At 39.1% G+C, this 12,646-nt stretch overlaps 1 protein-coding gene across 1 annotated transcript; it reads right to left on the minus strand.

Annotated features, from left to right (window-relative positions):
- Window positions 1-36: 36 nt before the first annotated feature.
- On the minus strand, window positions 37-9,626 carry mpl (MPL proto-oncogene, thrombopoietin receptor). The gene is made up of 12 exons (XM_035412475.1): window positions 9,292-9,626; window positions 8,420-8,540; window positions 7,713-7,885; window positions 5,447-5,598; window positions 5,192-5,348; window positions 4,712-4,826; window positions 4,171-4,319; window positions 3,565-3,707; window positions 3,002-3,161; window positions 2,761-2,842; window positions 2,504-2,591; window positions 37-2,300 (listed from the first exon to the last, which is right to left on the minus strand). The coding sequence occupies exons 1-12, from the start codon at window positions 9,401-9,403 to the stop codon at window positions 1,845-1,847; spliced, it is 1,908 nt and encodes a 635-aa protein (XP_035268366.1). The 5' UTR covers window positions 9,404-9,626; the 3' UTR covers window positions 37-1,844.
- Between the last annotated feature and the right edge of the window lie 3,020 nt (window positions 9,627-12,646).

The raw sequence follows: 12,646 nt of genomic DNA on the forward strand, positions 1-12,646 counted from the left end.
ATTGTTATTTATGATATGATGATGTGCACTTTTGTATACTTTTCACACATTTTTATTGGATGCTAATAATACATTCTCCCAAGCTTAAATGCCATATGAAGGGCAAGAAGGAATAAGTTAAAGCAAAAGAAATTTACAGTTTCACAAACTACCAGCTTCATACAATTGACCCGTAAATCCTACTGAACTTCCTGAATGGGTCATCTGTCATCTCTGACTAGGTCTGCAGAACATGTAAACCGATAAGAAATAACTGAGCAAAATTTAAGCAACAATATCTTAAAATACAAAGAGCTTTGTGCTAAAACATTTATTCAAAAGGCAATAATGGCATGAAACCCGGAACATTCTCATAGATTTTGACTAGTGGGTTTCTGAATTAATGTATTTAAAGCACAACAGTGTTTTGTGCTTTGGACCTCAGGTTACAACATCCTCCTTGAAAAGCTCTTTCAGCAGATTCAAAGGGATAGTTCCATGTTCTTGAGCATTTGATATTATTGCAGTATAATTGTATGTTTTTCAGTGGCCCAGACCGTTTTTGTGTGCGATTAATTATTTTAGCTACTTGACCAAGTTTGTGGTTTAAAGGAAGAAAATACATTCAGCTCCAGAGCAGTCTGTACAGTAATGTTATGTTCCTGAAGGCTGTACATATGAACGGATGAATTTTATAGTGTTTATTCACAATCCTGAACATTAAGATCTGTTTCTATATTTTGCTTGTACTTGAGTGCAGTGCTTGAGTGCTTGTACTTGAGTGCAGTGCTTGAGTGCTTGTACTTGGAGTGTGGTGGTCTCAGGTTACATGAGCCAAAGGAAATTGGTTCCAACCAAAAATGATTAATTTTTTGAAAAATAATCAGGACATCTACACATGCAGAACCCCTGGAGGCATAACATACATCTACAAGCTGTGTTGGAGTTACATGAAGTGCATTATCTTTCTGTAAACCGCCAACTTGCCAATACCCCTATACTGGTTATTATAAAGTCTGCAGGTCATTAGAAGCTTCTTTATCTACAATATTGTTAATTGCACAAAAACACTACCTGGGCCAATGAAAAACATAAAAAAAGTATATAAAAAAAAAAACAAAGTAAACTATACAGAGGGATATATTGGATATATGTTTATGTATCATGTAAAAGAACCCAAAATATAAGGGACTCGAGAAGGAAGCATAAATCATTTGTATACATTATAAATGGCTTGTAGACCCCTCCTCCCCTCAGACAGTGAATACTCTCTGGTGATTAAATCATGGCCATTATTGCAACTTTTTTTGTTGTTGCAATTTTTTACGCAAATAATTTGATTAATTGCATTTTTCAAGGCCACAATATTAGTGCAACACCAATAATTTTTAAACCAGCAACTTCCTGGTGGTGCTAAGACTAATATTGGTTTCCAAATAATGTAACCTACTGCGCCCCTATGCAGCCATGTAAAGTACCCAAACTCTTCTTGAGATCAAGCTTCTTGACATCAAGCTTCTGAACCTCATTTTAAGGGAGATGGATGAGTGCGCATGGTCACAGATGTTTGTTGGCTCATTGAGTTTGCTCACTGCTCCACTGATTAACCTAATGTGAAGTCACGAGTTGAATTCTTTGATTGACAAATAATAATATTGAAAGTGGTCAACCTCACTTGGTGAAGTTCAGGACAAAGAGCATAACTATGTATCCCAGTGAGTATGACGTCCCTTGTGAGCCTTGCTGCTCTGATTTAAGGGACAGAGGCTTTGAATAACTGGAGATGTTACACCTCAACAGTCTGAATTTGTTTCTTGTTTGTAAAACTGCCTTGTACCACAACCCTATACAACATTTCCCAAGACTCAGTCTACAGGTGTTGGCTGTGCCATGCTCTCCAGGTTGGTGTACTGGTTGGCGCCTCCTGCAGTCTTTCTGAGCTGAGGCACCTTGGGTTGCCTTGACAGCAGGAGATAGGACTGGTTGAAGATGTCTGTGGAGGAGGCACAGGAGCAGTGACACCTCATCTGGAGAACCTCCTCCCCCGTGCTCTGTGTCTTGCTTTGGTCGTACACATACTCGTTTCCCCACAGGCAGGGGGTGAGGCTCTCAGCGTTAAGGGTCACATAATCTTGACTGGCCTCCAGGATCTCCGTGTGCTCCTCTGCAGTCTCCTGCTCCTCAGGCTCTGGTTCTGAGAGGGAGTTTGTGATGGGCTCCCTTTGGATTTTCCCACAGAGCAAGGCCTCTTTCTCAGATACAATCTCCACCACTGAGGTGATGGTGTCCTCGTAACACTGCTTGATACTGAAGGATGGATTCTGAAGATAAATGCATGAATATAATGCACAAAGGGGCTCAGACTCAACATTTCAATGCTGCTAAAAACTGCAGAAGATTATTGCCATATATCATGTGTGCAGCTGAAAACTAACATACAGATAAACATATGGAAACCTTATAGGTTACATTTTTTAGCATCAAGTCTTGATTGTAAGTGATTTTCTTAATGAGGAGAAATTACCTGGCAGTTTTGGTTAATATCTATGAGGAAACCTTCCAGCACCTTATCCAGGTTTGGGACTGGGGGCCACAAGTGCTGTTTAATCTTCCTGGGAGGCAAAGGTCATTGAAATGAGTCACTCTATCAAGTAGGCACAAATGTGACAAGATTCAAGTATTCATGTGAACAAAGCACTCAAACTTTTTATTCTGTGAACTGATTGGGCGTTTGGAATGAGAACATGTGAAAAATAGAAAAGCCCCATTCAGAGGTCATACCTGAAATGCTTGGAGAATATGGCGATCAACAAAACTGGTACTAAGAACACCATGAATGGGATACATGCAACCAGCAGAGTTGCTACAGAGTTAACAAAAATAAATTGAATGTCAGCACCACAGAAAAAGGATGGTCAACCGACAGTAACTCAAACATATCCGTGACATTTTACAGATAACAATGGGCTTATCCCAGCTCTTTACAGTGCAGGGAAGACACAATGGTCTAGGCTTACCACACCTATGTTTGAGGGCACATCGACTGTGAGAGTGCTGGACCAGTCACTCCAGAACCCGCTATACATGGATCCATCTGGCTTGGCCCTTATCTGCATGGCGTACTGACTCCCTGCTTGGAAGTCAAGGCATGTGCCGGTTTCAGAGCTTTGCAGAGTCACAAACTGGAGATGGAAACATGGAAGCATCAGCACAGAGTGGTATGAAATATTTTATTTTCCTCTCAAACTGATGCATAAAAAGTGTGAAAGAAAACTCATTCAAGTCCAATTAAAATTTGTGAAAAGAACAAACATATATTAAAACTTCTTACAGTGTGCCACATGTCTTGAATTTTGAAACCATCAATTTTATTTCTGACCGTATAATGTATGTATATACATTAATCATTACATTAATTTATATTTAAGGTAACATGTAATTTCACTAATAAAATAAAATAATTATTTTTTGCTGATTCATTGTTAATCTTGCAGGGAATTCAAGGAAAGATCTCCATTATCATCGAGACAAAACAAGAGGAATGGTCTCTAAAATGTGACTACTGTCACTTTCCAGCTGCCCCACCTTCCACAGCCTCTCCCTCTGGGGACGGTATCGGATCTCATACATGAAGAGTCGGGACAGATTCTGGAGAGGGGGGTCCCACTGTAGACACAGCCTGCCTCCTTCAGTCTCTGCTCTCAACTTCTGTGGAGGGTCTGTTTTAACTGTTGGAGGGGAGGACTTGACCACATTATCACAACATAACGGCAGTGTAGCTCAGTGGGTAAGGAAGTGGGCTTGTAACCGATAGGTCATAGGTTCAATTCCTGGATAGGACACTGCCGTTGTACCCTTGAGCAAGGTACTTAACCTGCATTGCTTCAGTATATATCCAGCTGTATAAATGGATCCAATGTAAAATATGCTATGTAAAAAAAGTTGTGTAAGTCGCTCTGGATAAGAGCGTCTGCTAAATGCCTGTAATGTAATGTAATGTAATGTAATAACCACATAACCACAAACTGCTGCACCATATCAGTGATCTACTATGCGGTTATTTCAAAATACGTGTTATGCAAATATAAATGTCCTGCGCATTTCTCTTGCTTGTTGAATTCATAGTAACAAAACTGCTGTAGCAAGACATTACTGCTAGTCTTTCAAACAGAGTGATGTAATCTGACTCACCACTGTCATTCATCCTGAAAGGCTCAGAGTAGAAGAGCCTGCTGTATGGCCCATGACCACCGATGTTGACACATATAGGACTGGACTCTTCTCCAGGGAAGGCACATTGAGAGGCATTTTCTCTGTGGGTGCACTCTCGCCACTGACCACTACCACAGCAAAAGACAGGTAATTGTGTTTGTTTATTATTGTGACTAAGATGAAGATCACATTTAATAAATAATTAATGCAGAAATCCAAGTAAGTCCAATGGATTGAAACTGTCTTTGTCTGACTCAGGTCTGTGCAAGTCAGACTTGTGAACTGTAGAGTGATAAGAAGCAGTGGCTGACAACACATGCATCAGAGGAGAGCACATGCTTGTCTGTGTTCTCCCAGATCAAGAGAGGAGGTTGCGGTAATGAGTGCTGATAAATATATTGGCTAGACTTTCCAAATTGGGGACTAAAAGGGAAAAAGCATTAAAAACATGATTGACAGTGAAAGTAATCTCTATTGTCAAAAACTGGTGTGAACCAAGTGACTAAGTCATAGCCATTACCTGGACCTGGGACACAGCTTGTAGAAGAGTGTGTAGTTTTCACCAGATGCTCGTTCCTTCCATTGACATTGGATATTGCGAAGATCAGAAGTATGGCACAATAAATCAATATCACCTGGAAAACAAGAGTTGCCTGTCAAAACAACTTTGTTACTTTTTCTATCTCTAGCTAGAGTGGTGGGTTGCTTACAAAGTTAAATCTACCTTTTCTGAGTCACGTTGCCTAAAAGCATGTCAAGTACTTAAATTTTAAATTGTAGATGTAAATCTATTTTCTCTGGAGGATGATACACAGTATAAGATCACGTAGTGTAAAAATGTCTATATACATTCATTATTTAAATAATTCAGTTCCTTAAAAACGCATGCAAACGTAAAACATATAGTACAGTCATGGGTGTAAATACAGCAGACAAGGTTCTTTTTCAGTAATTATGTTGTGGCATCCATTGGCAGAGCTGAGGTACTGCATTGTCCTACCTGCATTTTGAGGTACCATGGCCATGGTGGGGTGTGACCAGTCACTCCAGTGTCCTCTCATACCATAGCCATTTGGAATGACTCGCATTTGGACACTGCAAACCTCACCCGGGACAAGGGAGTTCAGTCTGTAGACCAGCGACTTTGTAGTCTTTACCTATAAAACAGGTCACACATGAGCCTCAGTCTAGTTCTCTTCCACTGGTATAGTTTGCAGTGGAAGGGCCAAAGAGAATGTATAAGTTTGTTTATTACCTGTTCTGTTTTCTGCTCCAAGCTGTGCGAGGAGTACTTTAACTCATAATGCGCTTTGTCTCTCCACTCTTCAGGCATGCACCATGTCACCTGCAGCTGTCCTGCTTCCTCAGTGACGTGCAGAGAAACATTTGTGGGGGAATAAAACAGAACTGAAAAACAGCCAAACAGAGGACAAAACAGCATTGGTAAAAATGTATTTCACACCTCTGTCTTCTGACACTTCACATTTCTCTCTCTCACCCACAATCTATCTTTAAAAATCTTGCTTGTGTGTGTATGTGTTTGTGTGTGCTCGCATGTGTGTGGTTTGTGAACATGGAGCAACACACTGTTTCTACTAATACCAGAATTCCCCCCCTCCCCCCCACACCCTGATCTTACTCGGCCACTCCTACTCTTCAGTGGCCCCAATGAATATCAGATATCAGTATGACGTTCGGCAAAGTATAGTCTAATTTCTTATCAGTACAGTGAGATCAGCTGTATCATCAAACACGCAGATTATAATAGAATAAGTGGACACTTTGATTCAATTTAAACATGCAGTTTACAATTGTCATGCATGGTCTAATTTTCCATAAATGCCTTTTGAGCTTGACAATCCATGCCCACCCCGACACTGAATAGATAAAGAAGGTCCTGATATGCAGTCCATAAAACAATGTTAAAGCCCACTGGGGAAACACAGGCAGTAAGTTCTCCTGGTTGCATTCCAGATTTACCAAGAGTATCTGCCCCTGTGCACTAATGAAACTGTAGACATGTACCTGAAGCTTGCACTTATGAAAAGCAAACTGACTGAAAGCAATATTTTTTCACTCAGTTAAAGTCCCTATTTTTTAATTTCACCAATGTCATTCAGTGTGACCATTGAAAACAACACAAGAAAACACAATTTTGCTCTATATTACATGACAACACAGGATACGTGACAGCATATTACATGATAAGGACCCAAATGAAAAACAGAAATGGTTGGTAAATCTCTAATATTGGAACAAATTTACATTTCGAAATAACAGTAAATTATTTGGGGGGGAAAGCTCTGAAATTCAGTGAAAATACTGTAATATCATATTTAATATCAATGCTTGTTGCACACATTGTAGTTCAAGGTCAGTGTTAACACACGTAGCAAAAAATGACTTGTTATACTTGTTTACACAAGGAAGATCAGTCAGTATAACCAAAATTATCATTCTACGGAATCAGAAATTCCAGCCACCCCATGTCAACAATTAAACTATGAGTCTACATTAGTATTTTTTTAGGTTAACAAATCAATGTGTTATTTATGTAAATGTGTATATTGGTATGTGCCTGTTTTTTTACCATTACGGTTTTTTGGAATAAAAATGTTTATTAGGTCGATATATGTTCAAAATATGGGTAGCTCTGCATGTCTTGTTTCGGCATGGCTTGCCTGTGCCATAGAGACAGAACATGTATCAGCTGCTGACACAAAGGTCCCACTCCAGTTCAAAGGAGTACCACTCAATTAATCCCCAGGAAATCTAACTACATTTAGTTTTATAGAAAAAGAATAGTCGTGTTACAGGATTTCACTGTGTGTTTGTGCTTGTGTGTGTGTGTGTGAAGTGCTTGTGTCTTTTTTATCTGACTAAAAACTAAATACCAGGCCAATGATGGAGTGATCATGAAACCAGCCATGATTATACAGTGTTACCAATATATTACATTCTAAAATACTTTAATATTGCTTTGTTGTTCTGAAATACAAGAAGAATCAGTCTACAAGAGAGAATAGCAAATGTCAACTTGATCCAATTTCTGTAACAGAAATTGTACCTGAAAATCATTAAAAATGGAATCTTGTGAAAGGCACACAATAAGTATATGCCCAATTATATGGAAGGCACAAAATACATTTTAAAAATACAATATATACACATATAAGATTTTTAAATGTATTCTAAAGTTCTAAAAACTCATATTGTAAATACTTTTTTCTTTAATTTTTTCTATTTTTTCCCCTTTTGAAAACCTTACTTGTCATTGATCCAGTGTGTGTAAATATACAACAAAAACTTCTTCTGTCTTCTGTGATTCATAATGAATAGACTGTATTATCTTGTGAAATGTAGGATTCACACTTGAACAAAATAAAAGTAAATTTGATTGAGGCAACCTGGCAAAGGGCTTAGAGATATACAACAAATTAGAATGACTGCTCAGTTGACTTCTTCACGTGAATATAACACTTTGGCCACAACACACTGGTCTGACTGTAGTAAACACTGACCTTGGTCTTCGACACTGATGTTCCTGCGATGCATTGTGGTGTTTGTGCTTGTTTCCACCACTCTAATGTGTATGAGGGTGAACAGGTAAACATCAAAGGGAGGGAATGAGCAAATGTGAACGATGGTGGTGTTGTCCATTTTCTGTTGTGTGAGATTGCACAGCTTCTCTTCACTGGAAAGAGGGAAGGTGACATCAGAAACCCGAAAATTGTTTTGACGAATGCATTCCAGATTCTGCTGTTTTTAAAAAAAATCAACCCTACTTAGAATGATATGCATCAAAATGTTCTAGCTTCCTTCAGTCATATCAGTTTTGTTTATGTGACATTACTGTAATGCTTGACATATTCAAGTTACACCATTGGACAAAATTATGGCTAAACTATACTTTCTACAGTAATTTTTCATGGTGGATGATTCCCATGTAGTTTTTTTAATATGAGCCATATGTCCATTCCTAAGCCAGCTGGCTGATCCCTGCCATGTTTTTGTATATATGCTGCTAATCGCATAATTTTATATTGTAGTATGCATAGTGGCATCCACTTTATGTCAAGGGAAGTTCAATGTCATTTTCACATCGAATGTTTGAATTTCCTGTGAAAATACATATATATTTTAAAGATGCTCATAACTAAGCTGAAGATATTTAACGTACATGTAATTTGTAAATACTAAAATTCAGCTTGAGCATGTACGGACTTACTCATCAATACTGTAGAAGAAATTGTAAGACTTGTTATTGGACTCTTCCCAAAAGCAAGTGAGGTCATATTGGGTCCGAGTGAAGCACTTTGGGTCTTCATCAGCTTCCAAGAGCACAATGTCTGTTTGATAAAAGCAGTTAGGTGCTCGTGTCAGGTTAGGAACATTTCTAAATTATAGATCTAAGAGCGATAACCAATGATAGCTTTTTAAAATGTCCTCCATCTTGCTAAGTGATAACTTTATATTGATGTTGCTGTGGTGCTATAAAAAAGCTTCCATTTATTGGAAATTCAGCACAGTGATGGGAGCATTATGTTGTTTGTGTTCATTGCAATCATAAAAATGAAAAACATTTAAGTACATACAGCATTGCTCATGAATAGTAATAACAGTGACATTGTGATTCTTTACTTTGTTAAACATGTAGATTCTAATTAAAGACTTAAGATCTTGGATTTAATATCCATAATTTTTCACATGTGCATGCACAATATTTTTGCTGTCTTTTTAATTGCATGATTATAGTATAGCGATGTTAGAAAACTATTGTATTTGTTTTGTTCAACAATTCGAATCAAGCATCTCATTCTGCCACAAATATGGCATTTTCCTAAAAAGAGGACAATATAAATAACTTGGTTCCCAAAAAACTCTTAGTTGTAAATACACATTGAATTTGTGACCGCAAGACAATAACCCTGATAAACACATGCAAGTACTGAACATGAACAAATTGTAGTGCACAGAATACTTGTACTGTACATGTGCTATATACAACAGCATAATATTTTTCTATATTCTTAGTTTCAACTTTCAACCTTCCTCAGTTTCTTTAGTGATAAATATAAATGCAGAATTTCTGTCTCTTACCTTTCTTTGACAGCTGATTGATGGATCCAGTGACAGAACCCAGCACCAATCCAAAGCAAATCTGGGCCTGGGTCCAGATGTAGATTTTCCACCGTAAGTGTCGAAGATCCATGTCATGTACTGGTGGGTACTATGCCATCACAGTTCTCTGGTCTCTCTGGTGTATATGTGTAAGTGCGTGTGTGCGTGTGCCAGGCTGGAGGGGGCTTTACTGCAAAGCGGGCACTATCTGATACAAACCCTGTAGAGGAGGAAGTGTGTGGTGAGTGGATTGAAGCAGACACCCAGACAGGGGCCTCACTCCGAGCCCAGTACACAGACACAGAGTGTGCGACACACAGAGCATCACCAGACTCACGCTGCTCTTTTTCATGAACACCACACCCCAAACCAGAGTCTCAAGAGTTCCTCAACGTCAACCTCAGTATATGGTGTGGTCATTTCTTTACTGGAGAACAGCAAGTTTGTCTATCGAAATTATGTACAATGCAATACAATGCAATTTTACTTGATAAACTATGTAACAGAATTCTTGACAGCTCAAAACATATACTCTTTAATAGCTGTTGTGTTCTTCACAGGAAACATTATAACTATCCAAGAGGAAATTCAACGGTTGAACATATTAAGATTGAGACACAAGTCACAAACTTCCCACAAACTTAATATCAAAAATATATAGATTCACAGCAAACTGCTGCAGTATAAACTGCAGGAACAGAAACAGTCCATTTCTTCAGATATCAGCCATCAAGCCAAGTTCCTCTCTCACTACCCTTATCTTATTTTCTGGGTATCTTGGCCATGCATCAATGCCAGAGGTACATTTGAAATGATATTGTGAAATACGATTCAGATTAAATGTGATATGTAGCTAGTTTATATCCTCAAAGGGCAAAAACTTTTCACTCAAGCAATACATACACACTTAATTTTGTGTAGTTGTGTTTGTGTGTGCAGTAGTTGTGTGTGTGTGTCATTTGAAATTTAACGAAATACATTTTTTAGAATTAATGATAGGGCTACTGTGTAATGTGAGAGATTAAACAGACTTCACTTGACATATTCCAGGACAGAACTTTGAGAAACAAAGGCAGTCATAAATTGCCAAGCAACTGCAAAACCTTGACAAGGAAACTCCCTATCCCCCCACAGAAATGGTAAAATTCTCTGTGGAGAACAAAGTCTAGCCTCTGCCTTGACCTCCTTGTGTGACTGGCTTCAGGACACAAGGGGGGGGGGGGGGTTGGTGCTTCTGGTGTGAACTTCAGGAAGTTGGCATGGAGCCCCCTGCGTGACATGCATGAGCTTGTGGCTTGTTGTTGAAGGAAATCCTCTGACAGATCAGTGCACTGCAGCAGGGAAGAGGCCAGAACTCTACAGACCACAAGGCACACAAAGCCCGGTGGGCAGTTTGGCTGTGACACAGTGAGAGGGACTTGGTGCTCCAAAAAACACTGTTATTTTTATCCTGGCAGTGAACTGTATCCTAGTAATGCTAATAATACTAATGATAGTTTATTAACGGTAAGAACTGTGCCTAATGCTAATAATACTTTCTTAGTGCAGAATGCTTACAGTGAGCCAGGCACAGAGAGCCCTGTGGCAGACGAGAGTGTGAATGTTTTGAGTGCATGTTGTGCAGTAATTGACAGTCTATCCCACCCATTCTTACTGGGGACAGAAGGTGACACATAGAATGTTTACCATATTTCGATAGCACTAAAAACAGAAACACAATTTTTAGGTATTCAGCGATGGGGGGCAGAACACAAAGTTTCGTTGTACGCCAACAACCTACTTTTACTTTTATATGTACGTAACCCATCATCTAGCATCCCTCATATTCTCTCAATTCTAAATTCTTTTGGCACATTTTCCGGGTATAAATTGAATATTCAAAAAAGTGAATGCTTCCCTATTAATCAATCAGCCTTAGACATATCACTGTCATAAATTCCATTCCAGCTCTCCAAATCAGGGTTTAAATACTTGGGCATCATCATTACACGAACCATTCGTTCACTACGCGAACAACAAAATTTTACGGCCCTAACAACAAAAATTGAATCTGACTTACAAAGGTGCCACTTGCCTCTTTCTTTAGCAGGGAGAGTACAAACAGTTAAAATTAACATACTGCCCAGGTATTTATACATTTTCCAATGTATCCCCATCTATCACCCAGATTCTTTTTCAGAACTATTGACTCTATCATCTCCACATTTATATGGGCGGGTAAGAATCCAAGAATCAGAAAAGTCTCTCTGCAACGGAGAAGATCGTCAGGCGGACTTAGCTTACCAAACTTCCTGGGTTACTATTGGGCTGCAAACATGCACAAGCTTCTGCTTTGGTTTACTTCCGTACAGAGCAGCTGGTGCCAACTTGAGACTAACTCATGCATCTCCTCTTCACCCCAAGCTCTGGCATGTGGTACCTTGCCCCTCTCCCCTTCACAATACACAACTAACCCCATCGTTATTGACACCCTGAAGATACAGGCACAAATAAGACGACACTTCAAGTGGTCCACCCTTCCTCGATCAACTCCTATTTGCAATAACCATCTTTTCTTACCAGCTAGAACTGATCCTAGGTTTATATCCTTGGCTAGAAAAGGCCTGCGTTGCTTGGAGGACCTATATGTAGATGGGTCATTTGCCAGCTTTGACCAATTGCGTGCCACTTTCAAGCTAAACATTGTAGACTTTTTCAGATACTTCCAACTATGGGACTTTGCGAGGACTCATTCTTCTGCATTTCCTCAAATCCCACTCACCACTGGACAGGTCATATACTCACAGCTGATACTCTAACTAAAGGTCATGTTTCTTACCTCTATGACCTTTTACTGCCAACAAATGAATCAATTATAGAGAAAATTAGATCAAACTGGGAGAACGAACTGCAGATTACCCTCTCTGATCAATACTGGGCAGAAGCTTTAGAAGCTGTTAACTCATCGTCCTCTTGTGCTCGGCTTAGCCTCATTCAGTTTAAGGTGCTGCACAGAGTTCACTATAGCAAAGCTAAGCTTTCTAAAATTTACCCAGATACGGTAGAGGATAAATGTAATAGATGCTCACTTTCCCCATGTGATCTAACACACATGTTCTTGTCGTACCCCCCAAATTACTCTGGTTTTGGGAGTCATTTTTCAATGTAGTTTCTGAAATAACATAGATTCAAATTTCACCATCTCCTCTCATAGCCATCTTTGGAAGATCAATAGAAGATAACATCACAACTAACATTTAAACTAATATAATTGCTTTTTCCTCCCTAATTGCACGCAGAAGAATTCTCCTGTTGTGGAAATCCTCTCTACCTCCGTCACCTTAATCTTGGATAT

Source organism: Anguilla anguilla, chromosome 4 (assembly GCF_013347855.1).
Source record: "Anguilla anguilla isolate fAngAng1 chromosome 4, fAngAng1.pri, whole genome shotgun sequence".
Taxonomy (NCBI): Eukaryota; Metazoa; Chordata; class Actinopteri; order Anguilliformes; family Anguillidae; genus Anguilla; species Anguilla anguilla.